This window comes from Anabas testudineus, chromosome 18 (assembly GCF_900324465.2).
Source record: "Anabas testudineus chromosome 18, fAnaTes1.2, whole genome shotgun sequence".
NCBI lineage: Eukaryota > Metazoa > Chordata > Actinopteri > Anabantiformes > Anabantidae > Anabas > Anabas testudineus.
The window spans coordinates 24,089,759-24,114,926 of record NC_046627.1 but is presented as its reverse complement, the minus strand read 5'-3'; the positions used below and the strand labels follow the sequence as shown (position 1 = coordinate 24,114,926).

The window sequence follows — 25,168 nt, the reverse complement described above, 5'->3', positions numbered from 1 at the left end:
TTGAGCATAACTCTATCTTGGGTGGATTTGTGTCTAACAGCGACCTGCAGGTACTAGATTATTTTGCATAGGTTTTTCTTGTCCTTCTTCTCTTTTTCTGTCTCTGTATTCACCCTCTGCTGTCTCCCCTTGATAGCACACTAGTTAATGCTGCACTGATGCAGTGAGCAACTGTTTCCAGCTCACTCTTTAAGAGTTTGCCCTTTTAGTGAGTTTTTTTCAATGACAGGAAAAGAATGAGGAAATGTGTGTGTGTGTGTGTGTGTGTGTGTGTGTGTGTGTGTGTGTGTGTGTGTGTGTGTGTGTGTGTGTGTGTGTGTGTGTGTGTGTGTGTGTGTGTGTGTGTGTGTGTGTGTGTGTGTATGTGTATGAAGTGTATCCCTCTGTGGCTGCATATCCTGGCCAGCGTGTGTGTGTGTGTGTGTGTGTGCGGCTAATGTAAACAAACATCACTAATGAAAACAAATGAATCTTTTTGTGCTTTTGACACATGGATGTATCTGCCCAGATACAGATATAATGCAAACACACAAACACACTGACTTGTGCCTTTCCAGGGTGAGTGTCAGTGTAATTTAGTGTTGAGTAGTGTGTTAAGTGTGTTTTTTCATTTCAAATTCAAACTTTTATTAACATCATGTTGTAAAAATGATTTTTTTTCCAAAAACAATGACCAGTGTTCACAGATAAACACTACCGCTCTAAGGTTTGGGATCACTTCGATATTTTCCAATGAAACACACATGAAATTAGTCTGAATAGGAAAAGAACAGGACATGCTGACATTGTCAGTTAGAAATAATGATTTTGATGGAAATGATGAATGTGTTCTTTAAAGTTTTCCGTCATGAAAAAAATAAAACACCTTTTGCAGCAATTACAGCCTGGCAGACCTTAGGTATTCGAGCTGTCAATTTTGAAAGCTTTCCTTTCTCAAGGTCCCTTCCACTCTGTGCAAATCTCCTATTTTTCCACCTACAAAGCAGCCAGACCATCATGCTGCCTCCATCATGCTTGACTGGAGGTAAAAAGCAGTGTTCTAGCATCTTTTAATTTGTTCTGCGTCTGAAAAGTGCGCTTCCGTTTGATCTGATGACGTCAAACTTGGATTCATCTGAAAACAACACATTTCTTCTAATCTTCCAGTGTCCAATGTCTGTAAGTTTCCACGCAATTTCTAGCATTAAGTAGCCTTCCTTTCTAAGGACAACAATAGACTGGCGGGTATCAAATACAAGTTCTTTCTTTCTGGCTATTGGCTATTACTAAACTCACCTAAAGAACGCTATGCTCCTTTGTTTGCTCCATTACTACAACTGACAATTGTTAATGGTAGGCCTCTAAGCAAAAATGTAAATAATTCTTTAAAAACCATCTGATTAATTTCAATTGTTTGTGAAATGGATCAAATTGTTTGTGAATTGCATGAAAATGTGTTTTTCTTTGGAAAACAAAGAAATTTGCAGAAAGTGATCCCAAACTTTTGAGCTGTAGTTTATCATGTTTCTACTTCAGTTCCTCCCTAATCTACCTTCAATCTTTCTTTCTTTTCTTTCATTTCTTTACTTCTCTCTTCATCATTTTCTTTTCTCATCCATCATTCCTCCCTCTCTTTGCATCATCCATCTTTCTCATCTTTCCTTACCATTTTTTTTGTTTTTGTGTTCAGCTTGTTTTTTTCGTCTTTGTGTTCTTCTCTCAATGTTCCCTTCATTAATAGTTGGGTGCCAAATAAACTACACTATTAAAAAAATAAAAAGTTGAATGAGATTAATTTCTTCCTTCTCCTCCTCAGGTGTATGGCCAGGAGTTAGAGAAGGTTGATGGCTTTGAAGGTCTGTCAGATTTCTGCCAAACATTCAAACTGTACAGAGGAAAGACTCAGGATGAAGGAGAAGATCCCTCAGTGGTGGGAGAGTTCAAGGTAAAGGTTTAATGTTTTCTACTTGATAACATTACTTTGCATTTGTTTTCTGTTCTGTCTTAACATTTCTGTATTTTCCAGTCTGTTGTTTTTCTGCTCCTAACTGCTTTATCAGAACAAGTGCTACCCTGTTTATCACATATAGTCATATCACATCATGTAAAGTCCGGTCCCAAAACCTCTTGTCACACAGGATATCACGCAGTAAGATTTGCGATAGAAAACGTCCTGTGATGTGATGTTCTATCACCCCACTGGACAGAATCATTAAATGTCATAAACACAGCAAATTGATATCAAAATTTTTTAAGAGAAAAAATGTCTTGTCACGTCACCGTATGTCACGCACATAACTATGGAAAGCAAAAGAGGTCATGATTAATCTCCTCTTCCACCGTTGTTGTGTATGTTTTATATGACACAGCCGGGGTTTGTCAAAGCCGTTGCAAACCCAAACCATTCAGCTTTAATGAACACTGCTCCGTGCACCACTGCTCATTTCCCTCTTAATGTCCTCCACTTTAACAGCATCTTGTCTTTGACCCGACAAAACCTCCTCCCTTTCCTTAAACAGGGTATGTTTAAGATCTACCCCCTACCAGACGACCCATCTGCCTCTGCTCCACCCAGACAGTTCAGAATGCTTCCTCCCAATGGCATCGAGGAGTGTTTGGTCCGAGTCTACATCATCCAGGCTCAGGGACTGCAGCCCAAAGACGCCAACGGGAAGGTTTGATGCTAAAGTGAAAAGATATTATTGGACAAATGCACTAGTAACAATGTTATACACAGATTTTTGAACAGTTTAAGTTACTCTCTGGTAATTATTACAAGAGCTGCTTAGAAAAGAAAAGAGCACCAGTAAGAATAGAATAATGAAATTAAGGGGTTTGTGTTTTCAGTGTGACCCCTATGTGAAGATCACCTTGGGAAAAAAGACCATCAGTGACCATGAAAACTACATCCCCTGCACACTGGACCCGGTCTTTGGAAAGTATGTCATGTCTGTTTGAGCTCTTCATGTAACATAGTGCACAAGGTCATGTTTGAATTCGCCCCATCTTTCTATTCTTTTTCATTGTATTGTAAAATTTGCCTGGCTTTGAAAGTTGTAGGTACCTGTGTCTGATGATTAGCTTATTACAAAATTAAATGAAGAATAGACACAAGGACCTGAGTCTGGATGCATTTTACTTGGAGCTGAGTTCTTCAGGTCTTACTGTGTGCGTCTAAGGTTGACAAAACACCAGGGTTTTCCCATCTTTGTTTAACTAATGTTTTAAATGATGGGTGGATTCGTTCCTTTCAGCCCAAACACCTTACTCTGATTGACAGTACTAAGTAAATCTTATCTACGTGTGTTGTACGACTAAAATCATGTTATCTGGTCACTGAGCTTTCTCATTCTCTTCATTGGTTTCTCTGTCAGTGCTCCCTCTGAGCCTCTTTTGTTCTCACACCAGTAGGAGTCGCTACACTCACACCAATCACAGCATCAGGACAGAGCGTAGAGCAGAGGCACAATGTTCATCAGAGCTCAGACAGCACATTGTCACAAAATGTCCCATGAAGTGAATTGCTTCCCAGAATATTACACAAGACATGTCACATCACATGGTAAACAATTCACGATTTACATAGTTACATGTCCAGATGGCAAGTGTTGGGCATCACTGTGGACAATCTAAGACCTTTAATCTAAAGTACATCTGTTTTCACACTTTTTTTGTTTTGCTTTTTCTTTCCCAGGGTGTTTGAGCTTACTTGTTCCCTGCCAGTAGAGAAGGACCTGCGAGTGATGTTGTACGACCACGATATGCTGACCAAAGATGAGAAGATTGGAGAGACGGTGATCGACCTGGAGAATCGCTTCCTGTCCAAACATGGAGCCATGTGTGGCCTGCCACAGTCCTACTGTGTGTGAGTGGATACAAAAAATAGATATGCTGTACATTAGACATAATTTAGTATTTTTTTTAAATATCTGTATTTTTTTTATTGATTTTTTTTGGCCTAAGTTGTTCTTAATTATGTTCTTATAGTAAGTTTTTTATGACAAATGGCATAAATATGACAAAATAAAGAAAATCCACTGCTTGTAAACGTTACAAATTATAACTACTAACTAAAAATTATATTTATAGGCTCACCAGGTTGACACCATTTTGCTGAAGATGACTTTTTCTCTGCCCCGTCCTTATCTCTATTTCTGTCTCTCACCCTTTAGATCTGGGATAAACCAGTGGCGAGACCAGCTGACTCCCAGACAGCTGTTGCTCAGAGTGTGTGAGCGACGAAACCTACGCAAACCGGTCTTCGAAAACAACGTAGTCCACTTCAGAGGAGACCGGTACACTGAAGCAGACCTTGGTGAGTGATGCGAGCATAAATCACACAAATACAGACATGCAATATCTGATAACATAGGTATGACAGTATGCACAAGAACACAACAACATGAATACTAGAACATTTTTTGCTTGCTTTGAGCATCTGGAGAGCTCCACCATGGTTCAAATCTCTCTGGATGTGAATTCAAATTCCCCTTCATATTCCAGTCCCCTGGAATACAGTATAATCCTTGTAGACATAAGAATACATAGGTGCACTTAAGTGGCATACTACAGTTTGTTTTACAGTGTCAAGAAAAAGTATGTGAATCATTTGGAATTCCATGGTTTTCTGCATTAATTTGCGCTTCCTGTAGCTGTGGATCAGTCCTGCACATTTTGTCAACTCACAAAGTTAGTGTTCTAGTTTAGCTCTAGTCCACACCTCCAATCATATGTTCCTAACTTATGATAACACCTGATTCCAATGAGGTAATTATTCCAAGGGTTCACATACTTTTTCCACTATCACTGTGGGGTTTTAATGGTTGTTCTCACTAAAGTCATGAAAGATCAGAATTTGTTTGGTGTTATTATTTTAGGCACATTGTATTTGTTGAAAACTAAAAGGTAGGAGAATAAGTAGTTCCAAAACAAAGTGACATATTTAGTTTAGAAAGATTTTCTCTCTAAAAACAAAAGAAGTAATCCAATAACAGTATTAGAGCAGCGCAGAATATTGCACATATGCAGCAATATGTGAAGCCGTTAAGATGAAGAAGGAGCTGTGCAGCGAGGTAAAACTCAGTTTACTAGTCAGTCTACAGTATGTTCCAGACATCACCTGTGGCCACAATATTAGAAAAAGAATAAGGTCCCAAACATAAGCGGCCTTAAATAAGATTCCTCCATTGGGTGGCTCATTCTTGGGTGTAGGGTATGGAGACATCTGGAGGGAGCTGGGAGCAGCTGGTCCTTCTCATCTAAAGGAGACAGTTGAAGTGTTTTAGGCACCGCACTTTAGCAGCCTTGCACTGGGGGTTTTCTGCGCATATATGACTAGGAGTGGAACAGAACCCGAACACCTTGGAGTCATTTGATATATCTAACCTGGGAGCACCCAGTGATCCCACAGGCAGAGCTGGAAAACCTTGCTGATGAAAAGGGACATGTAAATCACTTTGCTGAATCTGCTGTCACTGCGACCTGAGTCCAGAAGAGTGACAGAAAGTGGATGAAAGGAATTGAAGAACCTGTACCTCAACAATACTCAAGTAAAAACGTGCATAAAAAAGTACTCAACTACACATAGAAATAGCACTTTTTACTCGAGCTGTTCATGCACTTTAATAAAACAAAATACAGTACAAATGTACAGATACTCTACTGAGAAATGGATTTTGCAGCTTATTATTTTACTATTGAAGTTCACGTTATGTTGAAGTTCTACTATACTGAATTGATGTCTGAGTTGTTAAAGTTGTGATTTCTACTTAGGTTGAAATCTAGGTAAAGTTGACGTGACGAGACATTTAAAAAAAAAAAGGCACTCAGCACTCTTCCTGTCCTCTGTCCTGCACTCTCAGATATTGACTCGCAGATTGATTCATTTAAATGGGAAAACAAAACTAGTGAGAGAGTCAGCGAGGAAGTGAAAGGATGGGAAGCACAGGGTAGTTCGATTAGGGCGTCGTTGGCGCCACTGAACACAAACACGCACACGCCCTTCAGTACTTTGCCGATTGACTCAGACTCCATCAGACCATTAAAAAATAGTCAGTTTAATGAGAACATGCACTGCACAGATTTATATCATCCACAGTGTGCGTCTAAGGGTGCAGTGGCTCTTTCATGTTCAGTAAATTCACAGCAAATAAATCACTCTGCACCGTACTCCCACTCCACCCATATCTGTCTTCTCCTTTCTTTTGTTTATTTGCTTTTTGCTTTCTTGTTCCTTTCCTCTGTTCAATCTGTCTGTTTGCTAATGTGTGCTTCATTTTCTTTCTCTTCCACTTCTCTTCCACAGTCACCCATTTGTCTATCCTTTTCTCCCCTTTCCCTTACTATGCACACCTTTCTTTTTCCCTCTTTACATTTCAATTTTAATTAGATTTTAATAATTTTTACAATATTTTTCTGACCTATTAAAAATATGTTTTGTCATGGTGGTGTAGTGGTTAGTACTGTCGCCTCACAGTAAAAAAGACATGGGTTCAAATGCACGTGTGGAGCTTTCATGTTCCTCTTGTGCCTTTGTGGGTTCTCTGTGTGTACTTTGGCTTCCTCCCACCTCCAAAGACATGCGTGTTAGGGACTCTAAATTACCAATAAGTGTGAATGTGAGTGTGTATGGTCGTACCCTGCCTCTTGCCCAGTGACAGCTGGGATAATCTCCAGCATTACCATGACCCCTCAGAGGACAAGTGGTTAAAATAATGGATGGATGTTTGCTAACTAGGCTAAATTCTCCCTCTTGTTCGTATTCATTAACCAGTGTTTGTTCATACAATAAACGGGAAATCTTGGCTTAGTTTCTCTGCTAACGTGCAAAATGTCTGCTGGGATACCTGGTCAGCAAGATGTAGGTCTAGTCCCAGAGTGCATTTGATATTATTTGATCTCTATTTTTTCTCTTCTACTTTCCCTCCTTTCTTTCTCTGCCCTGATTTTGACCTTCTCATCAGTCCTTCCTGCTTCCTCCCCGTCCCTCATTTTGTCCTCTCCATCAGTTCACCTGTATCCTATCTTTCTTTTCTTTGCCTCCTCTTCTTTTTTCTTTCTCTTTTTTACCAGTGTACTCCCTTCCTCCCCTTTTTTCCATTCTATTTTGTACCTTTATCCATTCACCCAATCTCTCCATCTTTTCCTCTGCTACAAAAAGGCCAGACGTAAGGAGAAGGAGAGAAAAAGGGGGAGAGAAAGAGGATGGAGGGGGGAGTTGAACCACAGGACCACCTGAGGAGTGAAGCAACGAGATAAATATTAAAGATTCATTTTTACACATGCACGCACACACTAAAGCCATACATATGTTCCATGGCTGGTGCAATGCAAGGTCATAGTTGTCGTTTTGGTGATTTATGACACTCTGTGTGTGTGCGTGCGTGTGTTTGCACGTGTGTAGACAAGCCAACGACAACATCGTGGTCGTCTCTCGGTTAGCAAGTAGCGCCGTCGCGTTCTCTTTCCACAGTTGCCGCGGTTCCCATGTGTCAGCCTGCCGTCCATCAAAAGCGGTCACTAATTAGTCAGAAGACCTCGCTCCTCTTCCTCTCGTCCCGCTGATTTCTGTTTTTCTTTCTTCTTCTATTTATGTCTATATCCATCCTTTTTTAGTTTTAAGTTTTGGCTTCTTTTTTCCACTTTACTTTTTACCTTCTCTCTTCTTCAGTGGTCTTTCACTCACCTTCCTCACTTCCTGTCCTCCTCTACTCTCTTCTCTTCATTTTCAACTTTTCATTCTTTTCTCCAATACATTTGTTTTTCTCCTTTCTCTCCTAGCATAGTCTCCTCTTGGTTTCCTCTCCTCTTCCAACTTTTCTCCATGTCTTATTTCCACTTTGTGCTCCGTTGTATTCTTTTGTCTCTCTACCTTTTAGTGTTTCCTCTTTTCCTGAGCCTTTCCCTCCTCTCCTCACAGTTGAGGTGACTCTAAGTTTACAGTCATAAACTTTTGAAGTGAGCTCGATATTCTCATTTTGCTTGGAAGTAGCACAGATTTTCCTCATTCGGTGGTGATGCAGACACCAATGAGCAAGTTAGAACATTTTAGTGTCTGAGCGAGTGTGTCTGTGTGTATGAATAATGAATAATTCCTATGTGAACCACTCTTCTTCCAGTCGGCTCAGTATTTTGTGTTTCCATTCTCTACTCGGTCAGTCATTTAAATGACTGCTATGACCGACACTTGAACCTCAACGTGTATCTGTGTCTTTGTGTGTTTTCAGAAGACAAAAATGAATCCAAGCGTCACCTCGGTCCAATTAAGGAGCGACTGTCCCTCCATATCTTGAGGAAATTGGGATTGGTACCTGAACATGTGGAGACCAGACCACTGTACAGCCCACTGCAACCTGACATAGAGCAGGTAACACACAGCACCCAAGATGACCATATTTTCTCCACTTCCATCTGGTGCCAGCTTTTTTTAAATGTTTATTTCTACCTTTTGATTGGTCCTGTCTGTTAGGGGCGTCTGATGATGTGGGTGGACCTGTTCCCCAAGTCCCTGGGACCACCTGGACCTCCGTTCAATGTCACGCCACGCAAAGCTAAGAAGTAGGAATTTAGTCACAAAGACATTTCATGTGTCATGTAGAAATCTTTGGGTTTAAGGTGGACACAAAGGCAGACATAATCCCATCAGTCAGTCACTCAGAATGTGAATTTCATTTCTCAGTAAGTCAGTTCACACTGTCGATAGAGAAACGGTAATCGATACATTAATAAATGCATCAATAATTGAGGTAATCACATCTGTTCTTGTTCAGGTTTTTCCTGCGATGCATCATCTGGAACACTAGTGATGTCATCCTGGATGATGTCAGCATCAGCGGGGAGAAGATGAGTGACATCTACCTAAAAGGGTAGGACTAGGAAATTCATAAAGTGTCTGTGTGGTGATTTTCTATTTCTTTTTTTTATAATAACATAATAATCTCTTCTTTCTTTTGACACCTTTAAAAATAACTCTTAACTTTCATTAGAAGTATTGTCCTGACTACATTAATGTACAAATAACTCACTTCCCTCTTCTGTTTGTCAGGTGGCTTGATGGTCACGAACACAATAAGCAGAAGACTGACGTCCACTACCGCTCTCTAGGTGGAGAGGGAAACTTCAACTACAGATTCCTGTTTCCCTTCCACTATTTACCAGCTGAACAGCTCTGTGTTGTCGACAGGAAGGTATGAATTATAGAAAGAATAAGGGGAAAGTTGGGTGGTATAATAAGAAGTAATGATCCTGAAACCTGTGGCAATAACATCGGACCCAAAACAGACCCCGGTCAACAATTTGGAAAAGTTCTTCAGACTAATCAGTAGCCTGCAGTTAACAAAACTGACATTTTCACAAGACAAAAGAGCTGGTTGCATGTTGCTGGATCTCTCAACAGAAAGTTAAACAAGAAAGCGAAGAGCTAAAATAACATCACACTGAAAACTGGAATAACAACATGGCTGTCATTTGCTGTTCTTGGCCCGAGAACGAGCCTCTTTAGCTGTTCGCAGCCGACATGTTTTACGACGGCACATGCTCGGTCCTAGCAGCACTCTCAATCAGTGAGCGGCCGATAAGACAAGAGGGAGTTTTAAATTTAAAGAAAACTCTGCCGGGTGGAGAGCTTTGATGCCAACACACATCTGGAGCCAGAAGTTGAGTTTATGAAGCCAGAAACCTCAGTGGTTGGTGATATAATCACTGAGTCACAGGGACTAATCAACACCACTATCAACACTATACAAATATATGATGGGCAGATGGTAATATGTGGCAGGAGAAATCACACTTGTTGTATTTTTCAGTTCTGTTAGTTTAGCTCAGAAACTTCACCAGCTCATATTTTTCACACATTAATAAAACACACTTAGCTTAATATTTTGTTTCTTTGGAAGCAGTCAAGTACTTTGTCGCTCTCAATGAGGCTTCTGCACTTCTGTCGCTGTAAGAGTGACCAAAGAACAATCAAAGTTGCAGACTAAAAAAAAACTAAACAATGAAACAACCCATGTCTGTGGGTTTGTTAGAGAGAGCAACTATTTTAATATGCATATACATTAGTCAGTTAAACTGTTGTTGGTATAAATATACTGAGCGTAGCAGCAAAGTTGAATAAACCGGAACAAGAGAAGCAAAATGCGTTTTTTACCACAACTTATGCAGAAAACCAGGAAATTGCAAACACTGCGATTACTTTTTCTTGCGACTGAACAGTATGATTAATTATGTGGCATAACTACTTGGTTAGAGGATCTGACACATGCAAACTGCCTTACAATAACTAGAAAACAGTTTATTACAAGTCCATCAAACAAATAACGAACGATATAAGTAAAAGTACCATTAGCAATAACGTAGTTTAGAGTAACATTCACTTCAACAGAGCTTGTTTAATTTCAGACAGAAAGAGAGATGGATGGAGGAAATGAGGGAGAAGACTGAACAACACTCTGTACTTAGCACTCTGGCAACAAAAAGGAAGTTGATTGATGCTGTTAGATATTACATAGAGCAGCTACATGCACGCACATGCTCAGACACACGCTCGTACACAGCATCCCACCCCTGCTTTAGACAGCTGTGGAGTGATAACTTAATGTAGTTGGAGAGAGCTTGTGGACAAAGTGAGCCAAGATGTGAACACACACGTTGACACTAACATGCGTACATGCTTTAGCAGCCTGCACACACGCACACACGCACACACTTGCAGGGTGTATAGTGTTTACTGACAGTGTTGGTGTGTGTTGTTATGACGTGTGAGAGAATGATGTGGATTTAGACTCTGACTTAGAGAGTCAGTGTGAAGTCATGACACAGACTGCAGAGAGGAGCCCATTTGCCATTTAAACATATATAAAAAGAATAAATGTGTAATTTATGTGGAAATCATAATTTGAAATAAAGCAGTGTTGATTTATGTATAGTGCTACATCAGTTACATGTGTGTTCTGTATCAACTACAAAGTACATTTTTATTAAAGACACTAAAGTTTAATAATGTAAAATACAGAAGAGCTGAAAAGCTACGCAACATATAACAAACAAACAACAATTAACTCTTTTTCCATATATATTTATAATGTGTGGCAGTAATTATGTTTAAATAGGAAAATGGGAATATCCAAAGACAAGTCATTCTGCAAGTCCTGGTTATAAATAGCCTGTATGAGTTTTAAAGTAAGCCACCATAGGCGTTTTTACTAACGTTAACGTATGGGTTTGGTCGTGAGTCTTACATTAAAAAGTTGGTTTGTGTCTAGATTTGATTTCATTCAGAGTACAGATAACAAGTTGTTTGCAGTGCAAAGCTTTGCGGTTGCAGTTTTGCAAAACTGGACCCATGCAGCACTCTGCCATCCACTCCAGCTACCAAAAACAGCTAATTCACAATGTGGACTTAACGAAACCAGTCAGTCTTGCATTTGCCATTTGATGCAAAGAGAAAATGCAGATTTTACAGCGTATTGTCCGACATCAGCTTTAGGAAGTAGGAGTGATAGTGGAGTGTGTTCTGTAACACATTATGACACGTTGCACAATGTCAGTGTGATTTGTACTTGTAATTTGAGACCTGGCAAATTGACCATGATGCATCACTTAGGTGTCATCATGGTCATTTTAACATAATCTGTATCATGTGAGAAGATGGCATGACGGCGCCCATGCTGGCTGCGGCTGCATCGAATCTCCTTAACTCGTGCAATACTAGGAAAAACCAATATCACTTATTTATAGATATGGATATGGGTTTTTTGAACTGTTTTTATGTTTTATATGTTCCATGCAACAAAATTAAATTTTACACTGCATCTTTGGTGTTAGTGCTGACTATAAATTTAACCTTGCACCTTATAGTTATGTTAAAATAAACCTATATATTCCTTTGTGAGCAGAAGGTCTACAGACACACACACACACATATATACACACATACGCACACGACTCTGTAGTATCCAAGACTTGTTGGGAAATGGATGGAAAGATGCCGCTAATGACTGTAAATCAAGACGGAGATTGTTATTCCTGCTCTCAGAGACGCTGTGGATGAGTAACAATTGACTTAGGAAAGAAACCAGCATCACTTCACTAATCCAAATGTGAAAAACTGTTTCTAAACACAGACAACAGACAAAACTGAAAAGAAGGAACATTGTTTAAAATTTTGCCAAATGTCTTTAGGCTGCCACTGTGTGAGGTCGCAGTCTGTAGTTTGTGGAAAATCCTTAACTAGTGTTAGAGGAACATTACAGTATTGATGATCGCTGCAAATCAAGTGGGATGTATTCTATTTCAGGTGTGAAAATCCTTATTTTTATCAACTGTCTGACTGTCACACACAGAGAAAAAGAATGACTGAGGGAATGGAAAGAGAAAGGGAGGAAACTCAGTGGGCACCAGATGCAGAGTGAAGTCCATTAGCACAAAGGTGAGACAGGCTCAGACGCTGTCTCGCAGTTTAGTGTGTATTTCCCAGAGGCAATAATAGGAATAATACACACATGCAGGCACATGGTTGCACCTGCACAGACGGACAGCGTGCTGAGATGGAAAGTGTGTAAGTGCACATCCAGCTCCAGTGTGGAAGTGGTGATGTAGTGAGAGATGTGTCGATGGAGTGCTGCTCCAAACTGAGAGGAGCCTCCCAACATGTTTCTGTCCTCACTCGTGTCTCATCGTTCAGCACAATTTCACAAAACCTATTACAGAACAGAGAAGAATTCATTACAGTAGCTCCAGCTGTATAATAAATGACATAGCAATGCATGAGCTGACTGGTTTCAAAGGGAAGAGAAGTAACTCTATCCCCAGACTTTTTTATTTTCGCATTCACCATGACCTGGTAGAGATACTAATGAACTCACGTTTTAAAACATGCAAGCTAGTTACCTATTAGGTACAATAAAGGCTTCCTGTCTGTCCTAACCCCATCTGGATCTGTATTAAAGGTACAGTAAACATAGCTTAGGCCACTGTTTGTAGTTACTGTCATTGTAACTTGAAACTGACAAATGTCATGAGAAACTAAAATGTACAAAAATTAACTCATGAAAATCAGACATTGCTTTTGAGTTGTGGTTCAACAGAAGTAGCAAACTAATGAAACTGGCCTGGACAAAAACAATGTTACCCCTGAATAAGACACGTTAAACTAAAATGTGTTGTGTAATTACCATCAAACTTGTAATTAGTCAGTCTGTCTATTTAAGGGTTGTGTAAGGGGGTGTCGTGCTGTTTACCACACTCAACATGGACCACAGAAAACTATAGACAAACATGTTAAAGGTAATGGCTGTAAGACCATCTCCAAGCAGCTTGATGTTGCACATATCACTCAGAAGTTTAAGGTCCACAGGACTATAGCAAACCTCCCTGTTTGTGGCCATAAGAGGAACTTGTTGGAATTCCAACAAGTAATGAGTATTGTCAGGATGTCCTTATACTGCGCTGTCGCTGCACATTTGCACAGTTTACAACAATAAGAAGTGCACTGAGTAAATGTATTACTTTTGATGTAGTGTATGTGTACATACAGTATGTGTTGAGTTGTTGAGGGAATATGGATCGTAGTTAAAGTTTGTTTCCTTTCTTCTGTGTGTCTGCAGGAACATTTCTGGAGTATAGATAAAGCCGAGACTAAATTGGCTCCTAAACTCAACATCCAGGTCTGGGACAATGACAAGTTCTCCTTTGATGACTATCTTGGTAAGATCAGTGTGTTTGTGTGTGTGAGCAGGAGAGGTATTCTTGCCTTGTTCTCTTCTGTTTACCTTTTGTTTTTTTTTCCTTTGTGTAGACCTTTTAACAAAGCAAATCACACTTATAATGAAATATTAGATAAGGACACTTAGTTTGTCTGCACTAGAGATCCTGTTGAAGCCTTTCATATCCTGTATGACCTGGATGACCATAATACAAACAGGACACATGGACATAATTATTATCTAATAAACGTACTGTTATAGATTCACAGCACTTTTAGGCTTCTTGGCTTATATTTGTAATCAAATCAAATTCCTTCATATTTCAAAATGTCCACCTGAGAATGATTCGATTTTAGTGGTCAAAGGTCAATGTCAGTGTGAACTTCTCGTTAACGTAGTATTGTAGGAACGCCTCGTGAATTAACTGATTAGATGTCTGTCAGGACAGACGTGCATGTAAACTGCAAACGGTTGGTTAGTGGCGGCTTACAACTGAGAGGCGGTAACTCTAGTTTTATTTTAATTTACTTGAAAATTGTTAAAATGTCTAAAAATGAATCATGTTCCCTGGGTTCCTACCGTACATACATAAGCAAGCAGAAACATACATTCAAAGCCTTTGGTTGTAGAAATACACATCCTTCATTTTGGGTTTGACACTTAAAGAGTTTTCCACTAATTTTTGGCAAAGGTTTGGGTGTTAAATCCACCCAGGGAACCATATGTGCAGCATACGCACAGACAAACTACTGTGATAACATTTATCTTTAGAATTAACTCTCTTCCTTTTCCACTGTGTCAGCACATTTCACACAGAGGAAGGGCTAGGTTTTTTTTTTTTTCGTCTTCAGACTCAAGCTGTCAAAATTTAGCTTTTCCTTCACCCTTGACGCAGCCCCATCCCTTGAAATAACTACACATTGTGCCTCTCCTCTTTCACTCCCCATGCTTCAGTTCATCTTTTTCTCTGCCAAAAGAGGGAGGATGACGGTCTGTAGACTTAATGTCCATCTGCGGTGCGAGAGGAGAAGATGAGAAATCCAGATCCTGATCTGTTTCTTTCTGTCACCGTCTCGCGCCACAGTAGCGTTGTCTCGCGCTCTATTTTATCTTGCAGAACAGTCTGCGGGTGTGTGGCCACCTCAAAGCATTTTTTCCATGCCTGCCTGTCTTCAGCTTGTCAGCTCGAACCTCTGACTGCTAGTCGTCCTGCGCGGTGTGAGCATCAAACACAGGCTATTTTCCTACAGTCAAAATGTCAAACTGCAGTTAACTTTGGAAATGCACTCCCACAGGATGTCTAGTCTCTCTTTAGCCATTCAAAAACCCACAATCCACCCATATTTATTGTCAACAGTGATCAAAATTATACTAACCACCCTTCACCACAGGATCGTCCATAATTAACTCGAAACACATTCAGTAATTAGTAGAAACTGGTTACATGGAAAGCTGACACTGCTGGTTTTTACAGATCTGCATCATAATTTATTACTTTCTCTTAATCCTGCAATTATAATCTATTTTTACTATTTCACTACTACTACTACTGCTAATATTACTATTTTTGCTTGTCGTTATGGATCAATAAAGAATATCTTATCTTTAGCAGAGGTTGTATAAATAAAAGTGAGGAAGCAAAAAATGGCTGAAAAATAAAAATCCATCTACACAATAGATCACTCTGTGGCTACTTTTTTATGTAATAAACAATTTTAAACCTCAGTTTTGTTTGTCTGTTATGATTGTTCCTTATGGTCCAGCCCTCCGTGAATGTACTGTGTTTCTGTAGGACACCTGGTGATGGACCTGAACCACATGCTGCCTCCGTCTAAATCTCCAGAGAAATGTAACCTGCAGCTGCTGGACCAGCCGTCAGGCAGACTGGTGTCTCTGTTTGAGCAGAAGACTGTCAAAGGATGGTGGCCCTGCACCTGTGAGCAAAATGGAGAGAAGATAATTGCTGTGAGAACACGAGCATACACACACACACACACACACACACACTCAGTAAGATGTTTTTTCATCAGTTAACTCACACACTCAAGGACGCAAAATTTAAAAACTCAAGTATGGCTCCTCTGTGTGGCATTAATGTATTTTTTGTGCTTCTAGTCGTGCCCTGATTGGGCATACAGCATGATACTGAATATTAAATACTAACTATTAATTGCTAAGGAAATATAGCGGTGCTGCAAGATATTGCAACAGAACCAGTTCATTTCAGTGAATTTGGAGCTTTCTATCTAAACCTATTAGTTGGACTAAGCTAGCTCTCATCAACCTTCTCTGTCTGAAACTGACCCACAGGTGAGCAGTGGTTCGCAGACAGTTCTGAGACATGAGTCAGTGTAAATACGTATTTTGAATAATGTGCAAACCTCCTGTCCCTTTGTTTGTCCCCATGCATCACGCTGCATGTTTGTGTTGCAGGGGAAGGTGGAGATGTCTCTGGAGATCGTGACGGAGCAGGAGCACGAGGAGAGACCAGCCGGCATCGGCAGGGATGAACCCAACATGAACCCCCATCTGGAGGAGCCACGGTAAGTCACACCCACACACACACACACACACACACACACACACACACACACACACACACACACACACACACACACACACACACACACACTCCCAGTAAACATGATCTCTAACACTCCCTCTACTACCTCCCCAGACGTCCAGAGACCTCCTTTCTGTGGTTCTCCTCCCCCTATAAGACCCTTAAGTTCATTCTGTGGAGGCGCTTCAAGTGGGTCATCATCCTGTTCATCATCCTCTTCTTCATCTTCCTCTTCCTCGGCGTCTTCCTCTACTCCTTCCCGGCAAGTTTGAGTGTGTTTGTGTGTGACAGATGAGACAATGAGGAAGCAACAGATAGTAATATTTGTTTAATTGTTGGAACAATTTGAAAAGAAGACAAAATATCATACAAGAACAGAAGTAGGTAGGTAGGTAAAGGAAGGTATAATGAAGACTAAATCTGAAACACATTCGCTGACAAATTAAACCAGTTATGGAGAAATTAAAAATTAAGGATAAATAATTGATTATATATAGGATATACAATTTAACAAGAAGCATAATAATAAATGAAAGTCTTAGTCAAAAAAAGATAACAACCATAGAGTAAAAAAAGAAGTTGGATTCAAAGAAGATTAAAGACCATAAAAGGAAAAAACATCAAACTAAAAATTAACTGTTTATTTTTTCTTCATCAATTTAATCCTGCAGAACTATGCTGCTATGAAGTTGGTGGGACCTTTTGGACCAGCCAAGTCAGCACAGTGATGATGGAAGAGACAAGGCAAGTGGGACAACAACCAAAGAACAAAGTGACACAGATTCAAGAGTCAAGATTCAAAAGACTTTATTAATCCCAGAGTTGAATTAGTTAATTCAGACAGAAGGAAAGAACCACAACCAGAAAAGATCCACACCAACACAAATACAAAATAACATCAATACAAAAACTGAATCTAAGACAATGTCAAGTTTTTGAAATTGAAATGAGTCTCGCTTAAAGTTTTTCAGATCATAATACCAGTTATGATTTCACTCGTGTTCCAGACACTCTTTTGTACAAACCTGATTAGCAGTAGTGCCCAAGGTTCGTGTGTGTGTGTGTCCATTTGTGCCCGCACTACTGTGCTGAATGTATTTTCAAAGTAACTGCGCGTCCTTTTCGGCTCTGCGTTACATCATTTATCTCTCTTCCACTCACGTCCACCCTCACGCAGGGAGATGTTGCCGCTTGATCTTTTCGCCACCCGCTGTTTCCCAGCAGGCGGCGGAGGCAGGTCGGGCAGCAGCATGACATTTCAACTTAAAGTTCCAACCCTTACAGCAACACGGACACTGGCACCACTAATATTTTGTATTATACAGTATGCTGCCTTCAAGTGCAAAATGAAAAAGCAAACTCATATATTTCACATAATCGTACTTTTCATTCTCTTCTTTACTTTCTCCTGGTTCTTTGCCACAAACTCTTTTTCCTCCTGCACACTATTGTTGTGTCACTTCTTTTTCCTCATCCTGCTTTTCTCCTTCCTCCGTTTTTCCCTCTCTGAATCCACCTTTAGCTCCTCCCTTTCACCCGTCTTCCTTCTCCTACTTCCTCTTGCACCATTTAGAAAGACAAAAGTATAATGTCTTACAAAGTCTTCCTCCTAACCCTAACCCTCCTTTCCTCGCCCTCTTCCTTATCCCCATCATCTTCTTTATCAGAGCCGTCATTCAACTCCTTTCTCCTCTTTCTACATATTTTTTCCTTATTTCTTTCTTCCCTCTTTCTTTGCTTCTCCATAATTTTGTTGCCCTCTTGCCCTAAATTGTCATTACTCTCTTTCTCCCCGTCATCCATCTGTTACTTCACTTTCTCATCCTGTCTTACTCGCCCTTTACTTCTTTCTCATCCCTCCTTCTCCTTCTTCTTCTCCTCTGCTTCTTCCTGCGTCAGATTATTTTTGTCTTCCCTTTTTTTCCCCCACCCACCCTCTCCTTCAACTCTTGTAGCGCTCTCAGGGTCCAGCAGGTTAAGTCTGGGATTTGCTCTCGTTGATCTTGGGATTTAAGCTTTGTTAGCACAAAGCGCGTTTCAGATGGATGGATGTTGGCAGATAAAGAACCATACATACAGTCCGAACAGGAAGGGTTAGAGGAGAGGGACTAATCCATCCAGATTCTATGGGATTTCCTCAAGTACATAAGTATACACGTGTGTATGAGTGTTTTTTGATCCTTAAATAACCCCCACCAATTTAGCAAGGAAAGTGGAGAGTGATAAAGATGGCCCTTTTTCTTTTAATGGTTTCTCCATCTTCGTCTGCTATGGTCCTGACCAGAGTGGAAAAATTGACTTGGACCCACTTAGTTGGTTTTAGGTTAAAATTATGAGCCAATCCGGCCCTGTAAACAAAAGTCACATGGATTAACAAGGAGCTCTTTTATTAGACAGAGATTTGGTAACCTGCCGTCCTGCCAGGTCAGAGTGAGATTAGCGGTAAAATAAATGGGACTTCAGACCCCCAACACTCTGATAAATCTGCCTTCTCTGGAGTTTTAAAAACAACACATTAAAAACTGAATATGAGAAGCAGTCCAGACTTTTACTCCAGATTTTTTCCAGGTTTGCTTTTCCTGGGCTTTCCAAACATGAGCAACTTACCTGCCTTCAGATGTCAACATTTGTCTCTTAGTGCCCATAAACTCTCTTCAACTCATTTTTGGTTGTTTCCTGCAGAGTTGCTTTTAGTTTGTCCCCTAAAAATTACTGTACATTTTGAATGGAGGTGGGCAGAGACCTATCGGTGTCGACATAGTTCAAATGACCCTGCTTTGACCTCTAACTACATCTAAATGGAAAGACAGACGGCTTCTGAGAATGAAAAGAAACTACTCGCAAACTTGATTCATGTTGCTGAACACTGAAGAGTTCTTCAAATAGTGAAGTGCTATGTTTAAGGAAATATCACTGCAATGATCTAGGTTGACTTTTGATCAATCTCTATGCACCATTTAGCTTCCTTATTTAATGTAGTGTAAGCTGTTCCCAATGAGACAACATGGTGCAAACCTACATTTGCTACCTTAAAGAAGTAGTAGTAATGTTGTAGTGTTTGATATTTTTATCAAATTATTCTTTTATTTTGAGTGTTATATATTATTATTGTGTTTTTGGTGTTCAGCCGTCAGACTCACACCAACCATCAGAAAGCTAATTGGATAAACAAATAGACCTGGGTTGTGATTTTACATGTGCAAATAAAAAAGAAAACAAAAAAAAAAAAACAAATGAAAATTCTCATTGCTTTGAGTTGGAATGCACTGATTAAAAAGGCAAGCATTTATTTTGATTTATGTCAGGATGTGTGCCTGAAACAATGATAGTTTTATGAACTTTATGGAGTTAATTATCATAAAATTGTTGTGTTAGGGTCTTAAAATAGCCTTATATAATTGAGAAAGCTTTAAATGCCCTGATGATGTAATGTCAAAACTTTATTCAGACAATCATAGCTGTTTTCAGTGTTTGTTTGTTTAGTCATATTTTCCACAAAGCCTCAAGCCTTCACATGGCATTTAAAATGTTCAGAAGTGTCTTTGCCTGATATTATCCTTGTCAGTAAATGCAACGTGCCTTTAGCTTTTAGCTTTGCTGCTATGACATATACAGTTAAAACTATCTTGTGCCTAAAGATGAAGTGAAACTATTCAGAGGTCCGAAACACACGGCTGTGGCTTTCAGTTGCCTTTCTGGTGGTTTCTCATTTTAAAGGATAACTCAACACTGAAGGAAGAAAAATGCTGCTGGGGTGATGGATCGAATGCAGTTACAGTGTTGTTTTCCATGTTCGTCATGTGAAGTTAGATTTTTTTGTATAAAAGTTCTGTAAAGGGATAATTTGACATTTGGGGAACAGTTATCACTACCACGCGTGTCTGTACACTAAATATACTTACAGCAACTGACATGTTTGTCAGAGTTTACCTTTGCATAAAGACTGGAAAGAGAAGCGCCCTATTTCCCAAAATGTTAAATTACTTCTTTAAAAGGATGATATTTAGACTTTTAAAAAAATGCTGTTTTGTATGCGTTAAAATGCATGTATGCTAATGTTTTTAAAACACCTCCAGAATGAACTAGCACTGGATGACAAACAATGTGGACGTATACTGCTCTATGCTTCAGTTTTAAACACAAGCATGCATTCTGCTGCTCACTGTGATTAACCAATGCCATAAAACTGCACTGAACATTAACATACAAAGGCCTTTGTTGTTATTTTAAATGGTGGGTAGTTATGATGGACACTGTCAGTGATATTTTAATGTTTTCTGGGAGACGGGCTGAATGGATTATGAAAATGACATGCATTTGGCTTAATATGCACAAAAAGCAATACAGCGTGCACTGCATTACTGTACGTCACTACTGTCAATAAAACTGTATTTCTGATCACTGTGTACTGTGTTTCACTACATGATTGTGTACTAGTAGGACTACAAGTAGTGACAATATATACTGTTTAGTGAAAATTAGACATTGTCAAACACTTTCTTGTGAAAAGAAACTTATTTCTAAGTAAAACTCAAAGCCAGAGCAAATCAAATCACTTTCTGTAAACACACAGACATCATACACATATTAGATTTTGTATGATTACTTGGAGCTTTTATCAGTAATAAATTAATTTAATCATTAAACATTAAACATTTTACTTGATTGCTGAAATGTTCCTTCCTGTTTACATCTTGTTTACATGCCCCAGGACATATTGGGATTTGTTGTTTCGAAAACTAATGACTATTACTGGACAAATAATGAGATCCCATAAAATGTACACTTTCTTTTCACTTTACACTAGAAAAATGATGCTGAACAAAGCTGAGAGTGTCAGATTAAACGTGTTCTTATATTCATGTCACACACTTTCCTCTACACTTAAACCATTGTCATGAAAAATGATTGATGGTCTGACCTGTTGTAGTTAACATCAGTGAGGCTTTAACCACTACCTGGTTGGTTATTCAAGTAGTCTGAAGTCCACTAATGCTTTGTCACTTCCTCCAAAGGCTTTGATGGATGTGAATAAAGTGAATTGCAAATCAGTGAAGATGAAGAACTTTTACTGAAATAAAAAAAAAAAAAAAAGCGTTCAGAGAAGTCTGGACTCAGACTGAAAACTCACTCTGACCGATTCCTCTCCTTAACTCCCACATCTCAAATTATTACTTTGCTTTCTCTCCTCATCCTTTCCTCCACTCATCCATCCTGATACCACATCATTTACATCCCATAACCCTCTCTTTTCTCTCTCCCCTCCATGTTCTCCCTTTTTGCTCTCTTTCTCAGGGGTGTTGTTATGGTCAGTGTGAACTGCAGGTGAACCTCTGACCACTCTGTATGCGTGTGTGCACTGTGGGTGGGCCGTAGTGGTGGTCTGTCTTCAATCTTCCATCTTTCTCTCTCATTTTCTTTGACCTTCACTGTCTTCCTCCTCCTCTCTAAATACACCTCTTTCCATCCTCCTCATCACCCTGCCCTGGCCTCCCTCCCTCCTTCGGTATTTAAGCTCCTGACCACTTCCTTTGTCGTACAAATGACTTATTTTATTATTTAGCCACAAATCCACTAAGAGAGTACTATGATTGCAAAGAAGTCTTTCTTTTTTTTCGTTCTTTTTTAGGAGTGCCATCCACACCTCTAACTACTGTAAATCATTTTATACTGTTCACGACTTGATGGTCAACTGTCATCAAGTCATGATAGCAACAGGCCTGGGCCTCATTTAACAAATGTGCACATTTCAAGTGATGCACAATCTTTTTCCTGTGGCCGGACTCAGATTCATGGGATCTTTTTTAACACCTCGTCTTTGACGTTTTCAGATTTATTTTTTTCATTTGCTATTTTTTTGACTACATACATTTTTCATTTGCTATTTTTTTGACTACATACATTTTTCATTTGCTATTTTTTTGACTACATAATGACTCTAACAGGGTGGCGCCCTTTTCTTTTTCTGGTGGTATGGGGTCCCTTAACTTTTCAATGATGACGCTCTCAAAGCTAGTACATGTGCGCACATATACAACTCTGACTCTGTCACAGTTACAGTGCGATTCTGTTTAACACTAGCTAAGCTATTAAACCCATTAATGTAAGGTTCACAAACCAGTCTATGTAAAAACACACCTAAATAGAAAATTGTATGCACATTTCAGCCTCATATTCTGAGATAATGCTGAACTCAACACTACACACTACACACTTCTTGTAGACACATGAACATTTATGAAGTAAAAAACAATCCATTATTATATGCTAAAATTAAAAAAAATTCTTGAGGGTGTTACAGGGTACTATGGTATGTGCTTTCCAAGGGGCAGTTGCAACACCTCCTTCTTATAGAAGCTTCTTTCTAGTACATATGCCATATTTGGCATTTAAGAAATATTTCTGTTTGTAAATAGGCTGTACATGCACTGTCAATAAAGTATGTAATTATTATTTACTGTATTATCCTAATTCAGCAATTAGTTGTGGTGTTCCACAAGGATCTTTGATAGGATCCTTCATAGAACCTACTAGCCAGGTGTTGGTGAGCAATTGAGAAAAGTTAAAGATTTATTATAATTTATACTTTTTAAACTACAATTAAAGTTCCCTTGTGTAAAAGCTTATAAGCTGCTTTTGTTTTGTTTGCGTTTTGTACTGTTGTATCATCAGCCTCTCCCTTCTTCTTCCTAAGTTATTGTTCTTCTTTCTCCCCTTTGTCCTGTTGTCTCATCTTGCTGCAATGTTAATCAAATTCACTGATGAAATAAACATGGTTTCTCCAAAAAATATTGTGTTTACAGCCTACGTACATAGGTGCATTCCTCGACTGAGTGTGTGTTTTTAAGGCAGCTTTGAACATGGAGAGGTCAAAGTGCATCTCACCAGATGTGATGGAAAATTACCAGAGGGGATGCTGGCAAATGGGATTCTGCTTGTTTCATTATCACCTCAAACACACACACACACACACTCATAGCGGCGAGGAGGCCTATAACATCAAACACTTGCAGCTAGTAAAACTGCAGTAGCCCCATCTGTACCTGAGTCTATTCTTCACATTGCCAAAGTTCAGTCTGGTGATATCAGCTTACAAACTTTCACAGACACATATGCAGACATGTGATATCAGCTTCTAAACACTCACACAAATACGCACATGTGTACAGATGTGCATTAACAGCTTGCACTGATACCTCAGAGGCCATCCAGAGTGCAAACCCCTGTCTCGATGAAGCTGTCTGTCAGTGAGCGCTGAGGTTTTTTTTGGATTAAATTTATGAAAATAAATTATTCCATTGCAGTTAGATCCTGGCAAACAACTGGTTTGTGTATAATACTATATGAAGACACATGAGCTTTTGAGTCAGATGTTCCATAATGAGAGTAAAATAGATTTTTCTGGCCTGGTAGACTGTGGAAAAGCATTCATTCAATAATGATGTTACCTACTGTTAATTATAGACCTGAGAAGTTGAAAGTAGTTAATATGGGTTAAGTACCATCAATTATTCCTGTAGACATGTTACAGAGCTGGAAACAGATGATTTTTCTCTTATAAAAATTAAAGAAAGAGGAGTCAGAGGCACAAAGGTTTGTGCATTAAGACTTTGGGGAGGAAGTTAACTAAGGTGTCCCAAGGTGTATTTCCGTAACAAACATCCCATCACTGATCTTCAAGTTTTGTCTTAGAAATGTGCAGCCTAAATCAAAAATAAAAAAAAAATGGGGGTAACTTGTTACAACGGCAAATACAATTTGCATTTAATGCACATCGGAGGTTGGAACATCCAAGTTCACAGCGCTCTACGAGTCATGACACAAATATAAACAGTCGACTAGTCTTATCATGGAGGTACTCGATGGCAGACAGCATATAAGCATGAAGCGCCCTGTCAACGTTTTCACAGATTTCTCCGTCATAATTGCAGTGTTTTGTTGATCTTTATCACCACACGTTATATGCAGAATGACGATTAATTCACATTGTTGTGATTTGTGTGATTTTTTTTGTGCAAGGACATAGACGTGCGCGTGCGAGCGCCTACACGTGACTTTTCTCGAGTGTGTCTTTGCCATTACTTATTTTTTTGTTGTCCGTACACCACCAACACATGGTTGTAAACTCATTTTACACACCATGCTCCTCTCATTAGTATTTGTGTTAACTAGCAGCGAGGAATGCAGTTGAACAGCTCAGTGGAAAAAGCAATATAATTTAACAAGATGCTAATCACCAAATTGTTGGGGTGTTTAGTCACTGAGTAGCTGCATGGTGTGACGTGGTCAAGGTAGGAGGGGGTGGTCTGCTCTTTACCTCATCCTTTGGTTCATCTCAAACTTCCCTGATCTGAGCAGCTGGCGGGGTTATTAGTCTGATATCTGAATCAGAGATCAGATCCTCTTACAGGCACGTATTCATCTCTTTTAAGTGACATGGTTCTTGCAAATATTTAGTCACATTTTGCTTTTAGTGATGCACAAATTACTGCACCTCAGAAAAAAAATAGTGTCATTAAAATGATCTCGCAGCAACTGTGTGTAATTCAGTCCAAATAAGTTCAGTACCAGTTCTGTAGGTGTAACAGCAAAATTGTTTTTGTCCATTAGAAAAACTAATTTATTTTCAGGTGACCCTATTTACAGAACAGTGTTACATTTTTTAAAATATAGCAAGTTTTTAAAGACCTTGAGAAAACTGATCAACCTTTTGATCCGTGCCACAGACTTGTGATGGTCATATCAGGTCTGTTTAAAAAGCTTATAAAAGTGATTATGTCCCATGATTAAGAAAATGATAAAAGTCTACATAGACATTAAAATATTCATATCAATTTCATGCAAATACAGCTTCATATGTAAATATATCACTAGTCTTGGCTTATTCTGGAGGAACGCCAACATGCATGATGAACACACACAC

At 39.3% G+C, this 25,168-nt stretch overlaps 1 protein-coding gene across 1 annotated transcript in view; it reads left to right on the top strand.

Annotated features, from left to right (window-relative positions):
• The window catches only part of dysf (dysferlin, limb girdle muscular dystrophy 2B (autosomal recessive)), a 102,572-nt gene extending 81,929 nt beyond the window's left edge, over nucleotides 1–20,643 (top strand). The window contains exons 54-67 of the mRNA XM_026353423.1: nucleotides 1,796–1,924; nucleotides 2,499–2,654; nucleotides 2,827–2,918; nucleotides 3,674–3,844; nucleotides 4,152–4,294; nucleotides 8,205–8,344; nucleotides 8,447–8,535; nucleotides 8,748–8,843; nucleotides 9,023–9,164; nucleotides 13,584–13,683; nucleotides 15,475–15,647; nucleotides 16,116–16,225; nucleotides 16,360–16,507; nucleotides 16,917–20,643. Coding sequence (XP_026209208.1) covers nucleotides 1,796–1,924; nucleotides 2,499–2,654; nucleotides 2,827–2,918; nucleotides 3,674–3,844; nucleotides 4,152–4,294; nucleotides 8,205–8,344; nucleotides 8,447–8,535; nucleotides 8,748–8,843; nucleotides 9,023–9,164; nucleotides 13,584–13,683; nucleotides 15,475–15,647; nucleotides 16,116–16,225; nucleotides 16,360–16,507; nucleotides 16,917–16,973 — 1,746 coding nt within the window. The 3' untranslated portion in view covers nucleotides 16,974–20,643. The remainder of the gene's footprint in view (nucleotides 1–1,795; nucleotides 1,925–2,498; nucleotides 2,655–2,826; nucleotides 2,919–3,673; nucleotides 3,845–4,151; nucleotides 4,295–8,204; nucleotides 8,345–8,446; nucleotides 8,536–8,747; nucleotides 8,844–9,022; nucleotides 9,165–13,583; nucleotides 13,684–15,474; nucleotides 15,648–16,115; nucleotides 16,226–16,359; nucleotides 16,508–16,916) is intronic.
• The last annotated feature ends 4,525 nt before the right edge of the window (nucleotides 20,644–25,168 follow it).